Source organism: Nipponia nippon, unplaced genomic scaffold (assembly GCF_047370975.1).
Source record: "Nipponia nippon isolate SJK-2023a ecotype South Korea unplaced genomic scaffold, ASM4737097v1 scaffold_8, whole genome shotgun sequence".
In the NCBI taxonomy this organism is placed as follows: Eukaryota; Metazoa; Chordata; class Aves; order Pelecaniformes; family Threskiornithidae; genus Nipponia; species Nipponia nippon.
The window spans coordinates 21,148,459-21,168,155 of NW_028262402.1; the positions used below are offsets into that span (position 1 = coordinate 21,148,459).

At 44.5% G+C, this 19,697-nt stretch overlaps 1 protein-coding gene across 6 annotated transcripts in view; it reads right to left on the bottom strand.

Annotated features, from left to right (window-relative positions):
* Window positions 1-12,867: 12,867 nt before the first annotated feature.
* The window catches only part of GAK (cyclin G associated kinase), a 77,326-nt gene continuing 70,496 nt past the window's right edge, over window positions 12,868-19,697 (bottom strand). For all 6 annotated transcript variants that reach the window (XM_087741409.1, XM_087741407.1, XM_087741406.1 and 3 more), the window contains one exon: window positions 12,868-18,433. In XM_087741409.1, coding sequence (XP_087597535.1) covers window positions 18,332-18,433 — 102 coding nt within the window. In that variant the 3' untranslated portion in view covers window positions 12,868-18,331. The remainder of the gene's footprint in view (window positions 18,434-19,697) is intronic.

The following is a 19,697-nucleotide window of genomic DNA, read 5'->3' on the forward strand; positions in this document are numbered from 1 at the left end:
GCTTTTGCATTCCTAACACAGTTTCTGTGAGTCTGCTGAGGAACTGCTGTGTCTCACAGCACTGCAGTTTGTCTTTACCTCATCTTCTCACTGCCCTGTATTTCCAAGGGAAAAACAAAACAAAAACAAAGCAAGCCTGTGATGCGGAGGGAAATTGTCCAAATCATCAGTAATGTTGCATTTGGATTGCCAAAGCTGAGGGAACGATGTTCCCACATCCCAGGGTGCATGCAGAGAGGACTCTCCATTCAGGAGTTGTGGTTCATGCACTTCTGTGCATTGTAATAGAGGTGCTTAAGGAAGGACTGGTGGTTACCCTGGAGGTCAGTTTCCTAAATGAAAATCCAGCACTTCTGAGATTCTGTGGTAATGATAGCTGCAGGTAACCAGCTACCAAGGCATATTTCAAGGCACGTTTCTGTTTTTCTGCAGCTATACTGCCTGAGGACGCACAGGGAACCTTGGCATGTCCTTCCTCCCAACTGCTGTTTGCTGATCAGCTCTCCATTGCAGGTGTACCCAGGATGGGAGAGTGTCGTGTAGGGTACTGTCTTCCTACATCAAGATTAGGCCAGGAACTTGTGTGATTTTTGTTTCTCTGCAACTAACTCCTACCCAGACACCTACTGAAAAGAGGTAGAAACAAAGGCTCTTCATTCCCATCAGCAGAAAGGAGATTTTGTGAGCTACTAAGTAACAGGTGTGAGGGGGTGGTGAGGAGTTACTGCCTTCATAAAAAATTTTTTAACAGCTGTTTGGCTTGTAGTGTTTCTTGGAACAACTGAACATGAGTATTAGCTCGGTTCCCTGGGGCTCCCAGTGATTAATCCACATCCAGGGATCCAGAGCAGAGCTAAAGACTTGCCTAACAGCTTGAAGATTTTCTTATATGATGAATAGGAACTACAAGGCAGTTTGTCTCATGGACTATTATGCTATCAGTACAGCTCTAGACCATTTGAGACCTGCAAACAGTCCCCCACAGAACATCAAGTGTCTGCAGTGTTTAACACGAGTTTGAAGAAAGCTGCCAAGTTGAAGAGGAGCAAGCCTCTGCAGGTATGTTCATTGGTCTGTGCTGTCCAGCTCTCCACTGCTTTCATTTAGAGAATCCCTTCCCAGGAAGAACCTGGTTGTGTTTCATGGATGCAGCAACTTCCCACACCTCGAGCACCAGCTCAAACACTGTGTTTGTGCCTGCTTCCCTGCCATTCTGCAACAGCATATTTTAGGCATGTGGTGAGAAACATGCTGCCCTGGGTTAGCCAAAGGAAACAGCCTCCTGTTTAGCTGTAAAGCAAATCTGAATCCCTGGGTTAAACACTCTTATCAAGCAGGGAGGGGAAGGAAGCAGTGGGTTTCCCCAGAGGTTTTTGCCTGGGGAAAAACCCTCTGGCAGGAACCAGTTCCCAGTGGTGGAGGAGCAGGGTCACACACACCTGAGACAGAAGTGCTGCTCTGCAATGTTAATCAGTATAATACTCAGCAACGATCCCCTGCCCTCCTCCCCAGCTGAGCTGAATTGAGATGCAGCTCATAAAGGAAGGGTACAGAGCTCCCAGTGAACCTCTCTGAAGAGGCAGAGGCCCCACTGCATGCCATCCAAGGCCCATCAGCTCCTTCTTGGGGTGTGGAGGGACTCCAAGAGCCACAGCTCCAACCCAGAGGCTGGCGGTGGAGCACTTTGGAGGCTGGACCAGGTGGGAGAGGCCCCTTTTCCTAGCTCTGAGAGCATTTGGAAGAGGAAAATTGATGCCCAGACCTGGGAGGTTTTCTTCAGAAGACTTTCTCAGTGCTGAAGTCGGTTACTTTGCTTTCCCAGCAACACCGCTGTGAACTGCCCCAGTGAATGACTGTCCACAGGATTTGCAAGGCAGGAGGAAGCTGTTGTCCACCTGCAGCATGAGGCCAGTGTCCAGGACTCACACAAGCTGGGCAATACCTCAGCTTCAGTTCCAGCTCCAGGGTGCACGTTGTCCAAGGATGGGAAGGTGGAGCTGAAGCCCACCTGGAATGCTCCCACCTCCATCCAACCAAGAGGATGCAGGAAGGAGGAGGTGCTGTGCCCAGTCTCCAGAGGAGTATCACAAGATGAACTGGGGACATCAGGACACTACAGGAGCTTCAATTAAAAGTCAGTCACAAGACAGCTGACACAAGGTGTCTGTTTCTCATGAGTCCTTCCTGCTCTCAAGGCGATGGCAGAGATGACTCGGGTGGCTGCTCTCTGTGTCTCCTCTTTCCCTGCTGTGACAAAGAGGAGTGGAGTTGGAGTACTGATAACCCATTAAAAGTGCTGGCACATGGCCTCACAGGGGATTCTGCCAGCTCTTCAGGACAGAGTGTAATAGAGGCAGAAGATGGTTTCCAGGCCACCATGAGGGCTGGCTGGGTTTCACAGGCTGTTCAGAGATGTGAGAAGTGGCTGAACTTCATAGGGAGGGGAACTTTGCAGACCTTCGGGGGAAAGACTGTTGCCAGGCCAGGAGGTACCTGGGAACTGCATCAGCAATAGCATAGGGGACAGAGATTGTATGGATAACCATATCAGAAATACCAAACTTGGGTATGGATGTAGCAAAACTGGAACCACTGGAGAAGCAGTAATGTGGAGGGAGTTGTTTATTTCAGAAGGGATTGAGCTGAGAAAGGGAAGGACAAGGGCAGCAAAGAGAACGATCAAGTAACAGGATACTAAGGTATACAGTTAGGGCTGTCCAAGGACAACTGACACACAGCCCTACACCTGACCACTAAAACCTGGAGCAGAAAAATAAATCAAACCTTCTGTCTGATCATACCATATGTGACTGACTGCAGCCAGTAGGGCGAGGAGGAGAGCAGGGAGCACAGGCTGGCTAGCAAGGGAGAACCCAGCACAGACAGATCGCCATGCCCAGACCCATTCCAGACCTGATGGCCTCAACATGTTCCTAACACCTACCAGAATCCTAATGTTATACTCTTAAATCTCCACTTTTTCTTGTGGAGACATTGGCATATGAGTGTGTGCATGCTTCCCACCTCCCTGTGCACACAGAACCCCTTGGTAGCTTCACATGCATGTGCAGGGAAGCAGGGAGACCTTCACGGTGTGAGAGACTCTCCAAAGATCTCTGGTTAGATTGACCATGTCAAATGTTGCAGTGATATAAAACCATTCCTCTCAGGTGCAACTTCAAAGAGAAAATCTAAAAATGGATTAGAAGAAAAATAGTCGCTGTTACCAAACTCATCAGGAAAGCTGAAAGACCGAGAGAAGAGGTCTGCTTGCATTAACCAGGAACAGAAAGAGCAGATGACCAAAAGGAAACCTGGAGTCAAAGCCAGTTGATGGGAGAGGAGACTGATTATAAAGTCTTTCTTGGATCAAAATGCAAACTGAAGAGTGAGTGGCAGTAAGAACCTCTTTAGGTCAGCCTTCAAGTGTTCCTATTTTCCATACACAATTAGCCTCACTAGAGCAGTAAGAGCTGCCTGAAGTCCCCTTAATGTAATCATTGCTTGTGGAAAATTTCCTTTTGCATCTTTGTTGCAGTTTTTCCCACAACATATCTCTCTGAATAGGTGATCATTTCAGTCAGAGTGGGAGGAAACAGCTGGGCTCATCTGGCTCAATTAAAGTGCCTTGTTCTAAAAGCGTAACCCATCATTTTCTGTTCATCTTGTTGTATTTTCACTTTTGTCTGAAATTAGGACACACTTGGAAACGCTAATTATTTCATGAACACATCAGACTTAATACATCTTTTTTTGTTGTTGTTGTTATGCAGAAACCTTACTTTCGATTCTTTTGTCCACCGATATCAGTGTAACACTGTTCGGCTTATCTCATTTCACAGCCCCTGAAGCCTTCCTAGCAGTAAAACTGGTGATGTGTATGGCAACGTGCTCTGCATATCCAATGCGTCTGGTTGCTAGCAATGCGTCTTTGTGTGCTCCAGCACACAAAGAACGAGCGATGAGGAGGCAGATCATGCTGTGCAGATGATAGCAGAAAGGACATGCTGTTAGCCAGCTCCCACCACCCAGACCCCCCGGCTGATGGGGTGCATCGCCCTAGGGCTAGGCATCATTGCAACCCAGCAAGCCTTGCACCCAGGCATGCAGCAGGACTCCAAAGCACATATGTAAAACCTGTTCTGGGGCCAAAGCACAACCAGTGCTAAGCGCAGACCTTATGATCTTAGGCTCAGCTGCCTGGTGACTCCTCAGGCAGAGGGTGGGAAGCTTTAAAAGATGCCATGCCCCACAGCTCAGAGCAATCCTCAGATGCGGGGGAGTGGCGCCAGCCCCTCCGCAGTCCCGAGGAAGGAATGGGCTGAACAGCAGAGCCTCTTGTGCTATTGTATTAGGCAACAATGTGCCTGTTGCATAAGGGCACACAGAAGACTTAACAAGTGCAACTTTGGACCATAAGGAGAACATTGAGTCCCACATTTAGTAGCTGCTGTGACAGGAAGAGGAGCAGAGGCAGGGATCACCTCCCTCTCCAAGACATTTGGGACAGGATTTACAGGACATACAGGGATGGGCTGGTTCCTCTGGTGTCCTGCCCAAGCATGAGGTATGGCAGGGGGAAGCCGCAGGAGCAGGAGAGTATGTGTCTCCAGAGGGCTGGCTGAGGGCACCCAATTCCTTTTACTCAGTCCCTTGCCCCATGGCACAAAAGGGTACCTTGCCATGACATGAGCCACTGGAGAAGGGCAGATCCCTTCTCTGATGCTGAACGACTAAACCTGCGTTTGCATGGTCAACTGTTCCAGTGCTTCAGGATCACATCATCACAGACAGTGTATCAGGGAGCTTTCCAGAAATCCCAAGGTCTGATCTGCCCTGGAGCCACAAGAGAAAACGCATCAAGACCCTGTTCTAGGGGCCCAGACCCTGCAAGGCAGGTGGATCTAGGATGGGGTCCTTGGGGAAGCAGTGTGCAGATTCCCAGGTGTCACATGTTGTGTTTCCAAAATGTTTACGCTGAAGTCAGAGGTCCAAGATTGCAGCAGGTACACAGCATCCCAGAGCTGCCCTGCTTCCTGCAGCAGCCCCTGCAAGCCCTAGAGCAAGCTCCTGCAAACACTCCTCCCTGCAGCGATGCTGAGCCAGCTCCCTTGTCAGATTTCAGTGTTGAGTCTGCAGCGGCAGGAGTAGAATCAGTTCTGCCTAGCGAGGTATTTCTGTCAGCGAGCATGCCACAACCACCAGTCTGTGTATCTGCAAGCTGCTCATGCAAAGCCCCGTGGTTCAATTGGCCAGCAGTGGCTCCCACCGCACAGGATGCGCCTAATCCTGCTGACTATGCAAACCATGACATTGCAAGTAGAGAGGAGGGAAACAGCTCGTGCCATCTCATCCTCCACATCCCTGGGGCTGAAAGCTCCCTATTGGCATATCTGAAAGCAGGAAAGATGCTAAGTGGATGTGTTATTTGCTAGAGATCAATTATGCACCAGTGCAAACAGCTGATCTACTGAATTCACTTCTTTATTATGCAATTTATTAGAGGATTATTCAAACAGCTCAGCTGCATCTTACTAGCACTTCAATATTTATTCTGCCCTGTAGCAAAAAGCAGAGCTGCAAAGCATAAGTTTCTTACTAAGCTCGCCTGCTGGGAAGACATCATGTTGCTAATGCCACAGAAACCCTCTCTGTCCTCCATGAAGGCTTATGGCCTCCCACAGACCCACCCCCAGGCCTGGCTCGGGGGCACAGCCCAGGCAGTGCAGTGCCCACACAGCGCAGCGCCCACGCATCACCAAGGAGGCACATCTGCCCAAGCCAGGTACCCAGCTGCACAGGCTGGTCTTCACTGCAGAAACCTGAGTTGTAGCTAAAAAGCTAAGTGGAGGTATGACTGCGGTTATATTTATCACCAAGAGAACCACTTCAGCTTTCCAAAAATGCCATAGTGAGAAAAATAGAAAAATCACCACTATTTCAGATGACTCCAACAATGGAGTTGCAGAGAGGTTGATAAGCAGGTAATTCTGCAAAAGCTACATATCTGAAAACAAGGCTCTGCCTCAGCGCACATTTGCCAAGAGTGCCAGGCTGCTTTCTTGTTCATGCTCATTGCTCCAAAACTGAACGGCTTCAGCATCAATAACTGGATGCATAAAACAAGGGCAAACATTATCTCAGACACAGCTGAACATCTGAATACAGGAAACACACAGGCCTGTAGGACCTATACTAAAGGTACAAAACCTGAGATACTTTAGAAGCTATCTAAATATTCAGAAGTATTGACCTCCCATTGCAAAGTCCATGGTATTGTAGGTTGTTTGAAGGACTTCATTCCTCCTAACTCTTGGAAATTCCTTACAGGGGAAGGCAGGTGTCTGCTCGCCACAAACATATCAGTAGCACACAAGAATTTCTGAAATTTCAGGTCTTAAGAGGCCTTGGACTTGTCTTGTCTGACCTAGAAATGAGCCTTGTAGCTCAGCCAAACTCATAACAGACCTTAAGCTTTGTAACATTAATTCACTGTACTAGACCTCAAGTCTTGTCAGGCCTTGAACCTATCTTTCTTTGCTTGATTCCAGCCATCTCTGCAAAATTAGTTAAGATGCATCACCTGCACCTTACTATAGGATTAGACACATATTGTCTACCTTGTCCTAGCTGCAGCAGCAAAATTGTTTAATGGCCAGTGTCTGCTCTTGATCTGTGGCTTTGAGCTTTCTTTTTTTTTGCGCTATTGCCTAAGTCCATTAGCATAAGTTTTGTTTCACTTGTGCAGTTGTGTGGTTCTCCTTTCCTAAGAAATCACATTGTATACAAAGAAACAGCAAGCCTGAGTAATCACAGCATAATTAACCCTGTGGAGGAGAGGAGAAAGTATAACCTATTAGCAAGTGTGGGGTTGAAACATACAAAGATCATGCTAAATGTACCCAAGAACAAGAAGGAAGAAATTGCCTGCTATCAACAGAGCATTTGTCCTGGCAAAGGACACAGGATACCAATGAGCAATGCAGAGGAAGGGCTAAGGGAAGATATTGACGAAGTAACTAGTGCTAGAAGTAAAGCATTATACTTTTTAGGGTAAACTTTTTACTCTTTTCCTTTTCTTACATTGGATGAGCCAGCTGAGAAGCAAAGCTGTGCCCACAGATGAAAGCAGGACACATCCAGGCCCCAAGCAAACACATACTTTTGGGTTCACACAGGGACTGGCAGCAGCACTGCACCCGTGCAGACAGCCCCCGGCACCCTTTATAATGCTTTGCTCCCAGCCACGTGCACCTTCCCCAAGCTCTCCTATATGGGCTTCAGGAAATTTTCATTCATAAGACTCAAGCCATTTACCAAGAGAAGGGTAGAAGAAAAATGCTTGGTTTTGGTCATGTTGAAGTCTAGTGACTTCAAGGGAGAAAGCGCAGGGGTGGGAGCAGCAGGTGGATGTGTGCCTTCTCCTGTGCATTGTCCAGTGGGGATCATTAAAAATGATGCAGCCTTTGTCCAGTTAAGGGATGCAAAGGTCCCCCAGTGTTCTGCAGACCTGGAGCTTAATTTCACATTCCTAGATAAGTGCATGGTCTTTTGCCATCTCCTTCCTTGTATGCATCTGCACAAACAACAAATATTTGTGCTAGGAAAAGTGCCTTTGGGAAATGCATTTGCATTTCAGTCTATGTATGGAAAAGAATAAAGAATTATTAAATGCCATCATGGATCACAGCCATAGATCTCCCAGCCTATGCTAATCTTCCAGCAGATGCTGATCTTCCAGCATCAGGAGTAATCTTCTAATACTATTTGCATAGTGCTGAAATTAAAGAACTGCATTTATCATTTCTCAGTTGAAGCAGACACATTATGCTTGACAGCAACACAATTAGAAGTGGAAGCTCATCTAATTTTATTTACCATACACAAGATGCTTGATCTTATTAAAGATGCAGTTTCCAACCATTCCTCCAGGTAAAATTCAAACTTCACTTTTAAGCTCTTGTTGGTATCAAGTCCTTGTGAATTGCTGTCACTCTGGCTGAATTTTATACCTTCCTGCATGAGGGTAAAGAAATGCAGATCAAATTTTCTTTGAAGCTTCTGGCATCTTTCTTCAGACAGGAAATTTCCCAGGGAAGAACTTAATTCAGCACCTGAGTTTAAGAATTTAAAATTCTGACCAGATGAATTTTGTGGTGTTCATGGTGGGGCATAGGACTACTGGTGAGAGATCAGTCTTTTCTGTCAGAGTGCGCATTGAGGATGCCACTCCTGAGACTAGTGGTTGGTGGTGCAGGCAGGCATCCTTTGCAACCACCCAGGAACAGATTATGGCTCAACAGCCTCACTGTGGGTGAAGCAGCCTGGGCTGAACAGTCAGTACAGCCTCATTTACTGGGGGCTTGGAGCAAGTATTGGCACAGTATAGCAGATTGCACTGCCAGGAAACTTTGGCTGCTCAGTCTTACTCTTCCTCCTCCCATTGCAGGCAACTGTGTCTGAGTATCTGCACTCTAAATACTTGCACATCCATACTGAAGTCACTCTACTCATCACAGCCTGGGCACGTGCAATGCACAGTCCTGTGATCTACCTACTTACTCCTTAGCCCTTTGCTTTCCTATGCTGTTTTCAGTTGTGTGTCTTCCCTCCCTGACCCAGTTCAGAGACTTCTTTTGTGCACATCTCCTCTCCCCCTTTTCTCCAGCTCTAAGACCATAACAGCAAGGTTGATTACTTGCTCCTGCTTCAAGTCGTGGATCACCCGTTGTCATGGGGTAGCAGTTAAAAAGCAGCAGAGGCAGAGCCTGTGGAATCCTGGTGGAGGAAAGCAGGCAGCAGTGCCCCAGCTTGAAAAAGGAACAGCAAAGCTTGGGGAGATGAGCTGGGTGCCTCTGCTGCTCTTCCAGGCCCAGCCCCATAGACAGCTCCGAGCCCTGCCTCAGGTGTCATCAGCTCCATGAATTCAGACATCCAAAAGCAGCCCACTTTCTGCAGCATTCACATACAAAATACACAAACAGATGCAAAATTATTAGCGTGGCAGAGATTTGGTTGAAAAAACCTGTGGTGCAAGTGTGAAATGGCTATGAACATATCCTCCTGCCAGCAGATGGCAATCAAAACAAAGAAACATCATCACTTCTGATAAATAATTCCACTTGCAGTCAGGTGCATCTTATCCAAGGGAGCAATGCAGCTGCCACCCACCCCAAGGGGTGCATGGCAGAGGGCTGGTGCTCTTCACCCCCAGCTCCTTGCCCCTCCAGCAGGGACTGCAGCTGCCTCTTCTCCTGGCAGAGCTGTGCTGGCGGCAGCCCTGCCTGCCAACAGAAGGGCTGGCTCAGGGCAGCCACCTCCTCCCCTCCTGGCAGGATGGAGAGGATTATCACCTACTGTGGAGCCCACAAGGCCGAGGACAGGATAAGAGGAGCTGCCTGCATGAGGAAAAACATAGCACAGAACAGAGTCCCTTCTGCCTCTCCCCCCTCACTTAAGTCCTAGGAAATCCCCAAACACCCTTTTTTACATCTGGAGATGGTAAACAATTGCAGCTCAACTCTCCATGGGAGATGTGCTCCTCATGACACCCCCCCCACAGGAGAAGAAATACAGATGTCTGAAAGTGGCCCATGCCTTGCACATGTGAGGGAGCAGCTGCAGCAGGTGGGCTCAGAAGCAGATGAGGAATTCCCAGGTCTAATAGGTTTTATGCTCATGCTGGTAAGAGCAGCAGAAAAGCCTGGTGAGAACTGGGAGTGGGAGAAGGAAAAGGGAGGGCAGCTTCCATGGTGAAGCAAGATAGTTGTGAAAAAAAGTGTTGGTAATAAAAACCCTGCATTCACCCCAGGTTTCATCATGAGTCAGCAAGGGCAGGAGAAGCAAGTTTACCCATAATATACAATAAAGTCTCAGAGTGAAATTGTGCAGAACATGCAGTGGTTCAACAACCTTAATTCAATCCATTGAAACACTTGTTTGGCAGGGAGGCAGCACATTGACAATCCCATCTCTTCAGCATGCAACTTGCAGAGTGCTTCTCCTGTCTTGCTGCTCACCAAAACCATGCACAAGGAAGCAAGCAGTGCAGTTCATCAATTGGTAATGGCCAAGTGAGGCCTTACTAAATATGAGCCCCCAAACACACACACAAAGATAACTACTTAATTCTTGGGTCTTCCAGCAGCATTACACACCAGAGAACTGCACACCAGAGAACTGCACAGCCATTATTTTGTGTGGGCCCAGACCTTTCATTAGGAGCAGAGACCAGAGGCTCCAGGAGAACAGCCAGCACTGATTTAGGGATTACAGGAGACAAAGAATACCTTACAGTTTGTACTAAAAGGGAGTTATCCTTCCAGATCAAGTCTTCACCTACCTACACGCTCCATTTTCCCTTCTTCAGTGCTTTTTGCTCAGTTCTGCCACAGAAGGTAAAAATCTGCCAGAACTCCTCCTCTCACCCTTACAACAGAGGCGGTGCTGAGGCCGGGCAAATTGCATCCTCTTCAGCACTCCAGCATCCAGATCAGGTGTTTATGGTGCAGACTTGGAAGGCTTTGGCTCAGATTGCTACAGCCTGCTCTGCACACCACAGTACACAGTGTTCTGCACAGTGTTTGTGCTGTCTTTTTTTTATCCCCGATTCACTCTTACTGTTTTATTCACTCTGCTTGATACTGAACTTAAGGCCATGCTCTTTCTTTGTAACACATTCTGCTTACCTGGTGTAATTACTTACTGATGCCTGCCAGCTTGACACTGCAAGATTTCCATCTGCTGCGGATTGTACTTCCAACTCAGTCTTTCTAAATACATGTCAGAGCAGCCAGAGGCTTTGTACATGGCAAAGAAAGATGCAACTAACATTATCCTTTGCTGCAGCAGTAGAGGACTGGAAGTTGATGGCAATACATTTTTCAGTAGCTTTGCACATAAGAGTAAACAGATTAACAGCAAAAGTATCAGCATGTTCTGTACGGGATACAGGGAGAAAGACTGGTGAGAAAATGCTAGAAGGCCTATCTTAATAAGTTCTTATAAACCCATCACACTATTTCAAGTAGTAAGCAGAATATAAAAAAACATTACCAGTGGCAATGACCCTTCCCTAGCAGAACTTTGCTTTGCTTGCTTCTCAGCTTGCTAATGCTCTCTTTCCCATGCCATCCTCCATTGGTCATGCCTGTCCCTTCTCCCATATACTCCCTGTTTTCCACCCTTCTCCTTGGGGATCCCCTGTGGTAATCCTACACTGCTATGCTTTTATTTTTTAAAGCAACTTCCTCAATGCCACCAAGTGGCATGTTCCAAACTATAAAAGACCCTGCTTCCCCCGTTCTTGTTTGAGAGCATGGAGTCAAAAGATGCTTCTGGGCACCTGGTTAGTAGTGTTCCATCAGCAACTCCCCTTTCTCCAGCATTCCCTCACAGATTCCCCAGACCTGTAGTCCTTCATCACCATATGTCCCAGGCACCCACCCTCCCTACAAGCTGCTCATTCCTCCCTCCTGCCTCAGTCTTGTCCACTTGTTCCTGCTCTCTTCGATTACTGTCATGCGCCTATGCAACAGCTTCCTTTGGGGGACAGGATGGCATTGCACTGCACCAGCCCCTGCTCAAGAACCCCTCACAGTGCAACACAGGCAGCAGTCTAATAACCCGAGCCCACAGAGTGGTGGTAAATGGAGTCAAATCCAGTTGGCGGCCGGTCACGAGTGGTGTACCCCAGGGCTCAGTACTGGGGCTGGTCCTGTTCAATATCTTCACTGATGATCTGGATGAGGGGATTGAGTGCACCCTCAGTAAGTTTGCAGACGACACCAAGCTGGGTGGAAGTGTCGATCTGCTGGAGGGTGGGAACACCCTACAGAGGGACCTGGACAGGCTGGATCGTTGGGCCAGGGCCAACTGTATGAGATTCAACAAGGGTAAGTGCCAGGTCCTGCACTTGGGTCACAACAACCCTATGCAACGCTACAGGTTGGGGGAGGAGTGGCTGGAGAGCTGCCTGGCAGAAAAGGACCTGGGGGTGTTGGTTGACAGCTGCCTGAACATGAGCCAGCAGTGTGCTCAGGTGGCCAAGAGGGCCAATGGCATCCTGGGTTGTATCAGGAATAGTGTGGCCAGCAGGACCAGGGAGGTGATAGTGCCCCTGTACTCAGCACTGGTGAGGCCGCACCTCGAGTACTGTGTTCAGTTTTGGGCCCCTCACTACAAGGAGGACATCAAGGTAGTCCAAAGAAGGGCAATGAAGTTCGTGAGGGGTCTGGAGCACAAGTCTTATGAGGAACAGCTGAGGGAGCTGGGGTTGTTTAGTCTGGAGAAGAGGAGGCTGAAGGGAGACCTTATTGCTCTGTACAACTACCTGAAAGGAGGTTGTAGTGAGGTGGGTGTCGGTCTCTTCACCCTAGTAACAAGCAATAGGACAAGAGGAAACAGCCTCAAGCTGCACCAGGGGAGGTTCAGGTTGGATATTAGGAAAAATGTCTTCATTGAAAGGGTAGTCAGGCATTGGAACAGGCTGCCCAGGGAAGTGGTTGAGTCCCCATCCCTGGAGGTATTTAAAAGACAGGTAGGTGTGGTGCTTGAGGACATGGTTAGTGGTGGACTTGGCAGTGATAGGTTAACGGTTGGATTCAGTGATCTTAAGGGTCTTTTCCAACCTTAACGATTCTATGATTCTAAATTCAGCTGCCAAACTGCAGAGCACACTGCAGGGACTCCTCTCCAACAGGAGGAGAGACACTTATGAAGAAATGCTTGGTTTCTAAGAGGTTCAGTCAACATCAACATAAATTAGAACCATTTCTCTAATGCTTGCATATTGTTCCAAAAGAAGCAGTGGAAATGCTTTGGGTATTCAGGTCATTCCTCCCTTGCTAAAGAAAGAAACATGCAAAGTCATTTTCTTTGTTTTAATTGATCACTGGCTAAGTTGTAATACATTTCAAAGCAAAATATTCTGTTCAAGGACATCATGCGAAACATTAAATCTACTTTTAAACAACACTTAATTTGACTATATTACCTTTATATACATACAGGTATAATTTTCATTTCACTAGTAGCAAAATTTCTTAGTACATTGCATTTCCTGAAAGATGGCAAAAAATAGGACTTGAATATCTGTTCTGTCCTTCCACATACCCCAAACCAGAGAAATCACAGGTATAGAAAGTACAGTCACAACTACAGGTAAATACAATAAAGACCTCAGAGAAAGCTAAGTCCTTATCAGAGATGACAACTGCTTCTAGAAGTCTACCATTGCAAATATACAGTACATTCCACTAAAGAGTTTTGGGAGTTCTCACAATGCCTCTTAATCCTCTTTTGATAATAAAGGCTTCTGTGACAACATGTATCCTTCATAAAAAGGACTGAATTTGTATTTTTGGAGCATACGTTGGAAGTTTAATACAGTCTAAACTGCAGTCTACCATAAGCTCACCCAAACAGAGAGCAAGAAAGCATTGCAAGAGTCAACAAGATCAAAACCACAGCTCAGCTGAGTCACCCTTTGCTCCTAGTCACTGGGCACCTGGTAGCTAGAGGTACTCTGCACCAGGGACAGACTCAAGGAGTGGGAAATGATACATTCCTTCTACAGCTTTTGCAGGTCAATCACCTGCAAGTTCTTGACAGAAAATGTCAACTGATTCATAAAGCACAGGCAACTGTACAAGACTAATTTGAACTTATGTACAAAGCATTCATTACATCGCAATTGTTAGACAGAGCTAAGGAGCAACAAGGTTTCCGCATTTATGCAACCCCTGAAATATTCCTGTGAGCAGAGAATGTAATGGGCAATAGCTATGCAAACGTACAGCCACTGCTGGGGAAACTGCAGTCTGGCCATGGGAGGTGGAATGGTGCACGTAGCCCAGCAGTCCCAAAGGGCAGCCGAGATTTCAGTTACACTCAAACTCTGCTTTGGTTTGTGCAAAGTATTAATCCTGTGCATGCAGCTTTGAGACGTAGTCTGCATTCTTGAAGGAACTGTTACTCTGTGCTTGGCAAGACAACATTGGAGGAACTTTCTAGAATTAGCAAGAAAACAGAGGTAAACAAGGCATTTTTCATGAGCACTAGTTACCCTCACAGGTGCAATGCCAAGGACTTTGCTAGTGTTCCAAGGCAATGCACTTCCTCAGCACTGTTGTAGGTTTTCCATTTGGTACTTGCTGAAGGAAGCTACCATTGATTAGCAAACTATCTGAACTTTACCCACGTGACAATGTAGAGGAACTTTTCCTCCCAGGCTTGGTGTCTGGGAAGCACTACCCACTAACAATATTGAGCATAACCCCACGATTCAATATGAATGTAAGTGCTTAACTGCTCCTTTTCTTTGTCTTCCCTGCTGTTAAGTTCAAGGAAATCTGACAGCACTAGGAAACAGTAAACCGGCATGCCCAAGGTTGAAGGCATCAACTCATTTCCTCCAACATGGTCAAAACACACTCTTCTCCATTTGGCAGGTTCTACCCACACACACTCTTAACACTAGTTTTTCTTCACAGATCTCTATTTTAAAAGTAAAGTTCCCTGACTCTCCAGATCTATGTAACATAAGCAGCTTAATGCAGAAAGAACTAGTGGAAAACTGCCCTATCATTTTATAGGTCCTGCTTCATAGCAACTTCTGCAAAAACAGCCAAGCACTTTTTACTGCCACTTGTCTATCGCCAGTCAGTAGTACTTCTAAAAGGGCTGGAAAAGCTGGCTACAAACCAGGTTCTTTCTACTTGTCTAGAAGACCTGGTTTTAGCAGAGGTAGGTAGGAATAGGTCAATGAAGAGAGAATTAGAAAGTAACATTTGAGATGTAGGTTAGAGTCTGGATATTCTTCTCTACTCTTCCCTTAATGTATGTTGCATTGTTTTTCTTTGCTCTTGCAATAACCATGTCAAGCTACTCACTTTTAAGAACTGGATCCTAGTAGGCTGCAAATGAGGCATGGTATTAGTCAGTTGTCATTAACAGACAAAGTAACTACAAACATGGGCCAAAAGGCACAGTGATTTGCTGCAAGAGTCAAGGAGATGCTTCACAATAGAACTTCAGGTGCCACCTGCGAAGGCTGGTAGACACAACATGAACCTACTGGCAACACTTGGTCACCTCAACCTCAAGCTCTGCAGTCAGCAGAAGCAGATATAAAGTCTAACTTTCAGGACATGATTTCACTTCATTTCAAAATTTAACCGTGGAATGAATAATAAGCATGAATGGAAAATACACGTTTTAAGCCCAGAAAAAATTCACAGTATCTAATCAAGTCTCAGCTTAATTTTTCTGTAGCCTATTCTAAAAGCTTTTCAGCTTGTGGACATTAAGAATACAGCTACAGTGAAATGTGTGTAATAGTTTGAGTGCAGTCCTACCCCAAACAGCAGACAACCAATTAACAATGAAGTACAGAGTGTGAGAAAAGTTGAAAAGCCCTCATTCCCAGATTTTTACCATTTTTTATTACTGTTTTAAGATTAATTCAAACAGAACTTCTGGACTTTTTCTTCCAAATGGCCCTCTCCTTTAAAAGCAACATTAAGACTCAATATATGTTTATATAAAATTTACCTTAACTTCCCTCTTCCCAGATTCCTGTAACTAAAAAAATTAATATATAAGCCTTACACTATGAAACCTTTAGTGGTCCTCATTCTGCTTTATCTTCTAAAGAAAACAAAACTTTAGTTTATTGTGTTCATGTTCATCATTTGAATTTTTAGAGTTTGCTTACAGGGCCTTACTGAAATCCAACTTCTGGCACATTTTTGTATGCAACACACCTAAATGACCCAGTTAAAAAACCCAAAACAGTTCATTGTCAAGATTTTAAAGTTTACCAGACTGAGCCTCTCCCAGATTCCTAGCATCAAAATTCAACTACACAGAAAGAAGAAGGATAGAGGAATCAGCCAGTTCCCCCACTGAGGACCAGAGCTGATTAAGCCATAAAGTAAGTTGAGGGGTCCTGCCAACATGACTGAAGTTTCAGTAATTATCAAATGGCTTTTGGAAGAATCCACAGCCAAACTCCATGATTTTCCATAATTTTAAAAAGAGGGTATCAATTTCAAGAGATCTTCAGTTCCAGCTAAAACACCTGCACTCACATTTCCCTGCTCACTTAAAATTACATTGAAGGTTCCTCTCCACCATTAAAGAAAACTTCGCAAACAAGAGTAGATAAAAACAGAAATGTAGACATCATCCAGAAAATGCCACCAAACATACAAAGCAGAGAGGAAGATAGTTTCCTCCCAGTTTTCAGTTTTAATTTATACACATATTTCAAGAAAAGAGCAATTAAAAATGTGTTCCTCGAAATTAAGTTGCCTGTATGTGCTGAAAGGAACATGGGTTTTTAAAGTAGTCCTTCCTTACTAAAAGCAGCTCCTTCAGAAATGCTTTATCTCTCAGCTGTATACAGGAGTGCAATCACAGTCATTATATATCTGTGTATGTCTTTTTAAACCTATTACTAGATATCATTTGCCCTAGAACTGTAAAAAGCCATGCAGGTCTCCAACAAACCTATCCTACCAGCAGAAGCCTTTAATTTCCATGGATGCAGAACATGAATACAAAGAATTAATGAAGTATCCCAAGGAAAAAAAAGATTAGTTCCTACTCTAAAACAGACAGCAAGTTACCTGTTTTTATGAAGAAATCCACTGAGATTTAGGACTGCTTCAAAGCAGTAACTGAAATACAACTGCAGCTATAATACATAACCTTCCTGATCCATAACTGATCCTGGCTTCCATCTTAAAAAAAAAATCACAGTAGCTGAATATATGTGTGAATATACACACACAAAACATTTTATCAGAGGTTAATTAACTGTGTTAGATCTGAGCTTATACACTATAAATTGTAGCCTGTGTTCACAAGTCTCTACCCCATCAGTTCTCAGGCTGGCATAGTAGTGGAAAACTTCATCTAACGCACTGTTCAGGTGGCATTAGAATCTCACGTTTTCTGTTCACATGTTGCTCAGCTGAACAGGTACCTCTGATAATGGTACAGCTTCCCCCTCAGTTAAGCATGCAAAATGTATAAAATGGCAAGATGATCAAAATATCCCCTTGAATGCCCAACTGTACTGTTTCAACAGACTGCTGCCAAAGCTTTAATACCACAACACTAATTTTCAACATTTTCAAACTTGATATGAAAATTGCATTTTATTATTACACAGAGTGTAACAGTCATTGGTCATTTGCATTCATTCACCCCAGCACTAGTGAAAAGCTGCCTTCTGAATAGGGATGAGAAAACATGGCAAGTTTTGTTATCAAGTTGTGTCTCTGCTCATCTTGCCCTAGCCAGTGCATGGAAGGTAGGTGAGCAGAAATGCAACAGTCTACCACTACACCCCATGTTCTCACATACACTGATGTCATGCATATCTCAAAAATATAGAAGGTCAGACATGCAGCAAAATGTGTTAAAGCACTGTAGTATTTACTCAGAAAAATCAAAGCAGAAAAAAATGTTTTGTGCTTACACTTCAAGTTTCAGAATAACATTATTTCTATCAGAGTATCTGAAGTCTACTGGAAGGAATGTTCCACTGAAATTGGAAGAAAAAGACACCATTTAAAGAACTAGGAAAATAAGCATTGGTCAGTACTGCCTTCCAAAGGTTCATAATAAATAACAAAACAGCAGGAACATGCAGACCTTAAAGTCAAGATTTGTTTCTAGATTCATGATACGTAAAAAAAGTTAAAAATCAAGAACAACCCTGGCTGTCTTTTCCACATTTGGGGTCTTTTTGGCTAAACAACTATTAATTTATTGTAAGGAACACAGGTATTGTCAGAAAGCATTATTTACAGAATGATTATCAGATTGATTACATAAAATACAGATGAAAATATACACCTTCAGGTTTGAGATAAGCCAAGCAAATTCACTGCTGATAACTAAAGCACTTTGAATAAGGTGATGTGCACCAAACATCAAAACTGAATCACAAAGCTACTGAAAGTAACAGACAAATTGGGGAAGGCAGGGGTAAAGCAAAGATTAATGAAATTGGAATGATTTATAATTAATACTAGTATACCACAAAACATGGAGCTTCATTAAAATTCTGTTTTACCATATATAAAACTGAAAGGAAATCTTTACTTCCATACTGTGATTCCTTCAAGTACTGAGCAGCTGTTTTTTTAATGCATCTATGTAATGCTCTACATCTTACAAAATATATCCCCACATTTAAGTGCATGATTAGAAACTGTGCTGAAATCATGGAAAAAGCGCTTCATAAATCATAGGCGCAATAAAGTCACAACAATGCTCAGCTCCAGTTTTTGGAAGTAGTTCTGTAAAAGGTGAAGTTTTAGAAAAGGGACTTTGATCCCTGGTTTTCGAACTCTGACCATGCATCATTCAATTCCATGAAGATCATTTTGGCATACTGCTCATAAGGTTGTCCTGTGGCCTGAAAAAAAACCAGAACATATTAGAAGCATAAAAATATTAGGAATTATGTGACTTGGGAAGGATCTTGCCCCTTTTATATTTGCTACCTTGTTCAATAACTTTAGACTGCTATGTGAATATAATTTTGCAGACACACAGCCCTGCCCAGTCTTATCCAAAGTTTGCCATAAGTATTTTAAACAAAGCCAAAGCCTTGGTTTCCTTACGTTACTTCAGACTTCTAGTGCAACTCATGAATAACTGGAACTTAGCTAAAAACAGTTTTCCAAGTTGTTCTTTTCATAAATAGTTTTAGTTAATATTAGTTGATGATCAAATCTGGTCATTTTTGGAATTGCTTCCTGACAGACCTTGCAGTGGTGTACCAGAATAAAATTTAAGCACTATTTAAGAAGACTCCTTCCCTGCCTCTGGGCCAATCCAACCCCAGTGGTTAGTAAAGATCAAAGTCCCTCCAGATGAGATGAGACATTTTAACAGGTTCTTTCCAATACAAAAGTGAAGCCCTAGTGCCCTCTCCAGTATCCTTCCCCTTCTCCTGCTACTGGGCTTTTGCCAGCTGCAGTACTTTATAGACCCATTTAGGGGCAGAAAAGAAACCAAGAAAGAAGAAAGTGCCTCAGAGACGTGTTCTGACACTGATGCATTAAGGGGCTTACAGAAAGCACCAAGAAACTACCACAAAGGTGGAGGAAACCACATGGCCGACAACAGCAAAGGACAAGGGTAAGAAAAGAAAAGAACAAGATCTTGTTTCTCTGTTATGGATATAACACAACATAGGACAGACTACTGCTCACTGAACCACTAGTGAAGGCAATCCCAAAAATTCAAACAAGGTGTATTCAACGCTTGTCTTTATATCTATCTAAAACACAGCCTAGAGCGATGACTCAGAACAAGAAGCTACCTTCATATACTGAGAGACTAACAAACAGCAATGGAATGCATTAAATATTTTTAAAAGACAACTGCAATGTCATATTCAAAGTATTTTTCAACTGCTGATTTGTTTAGTCTAGTAAAGTTTACTTTTTCTAGTTCCTAGTAAAGTTGTTTAGTAAAGGAGGTTCAGCAGGTTTTTCCCACCAGTTTTGCTGTGGCAGCCTCTGAGTCTTCATATACTGGTGAGTAGTCCTAAAAGACCTGAAGTATCAGCTGGTAGAAATAAAGCAGGTTCCACTAACCAGCATTAAATCTGCCAGAAGTCAGTCAGAACCCAGCATAACTGAATTTGGTGCTCAGTACAACCTTTACAGGAT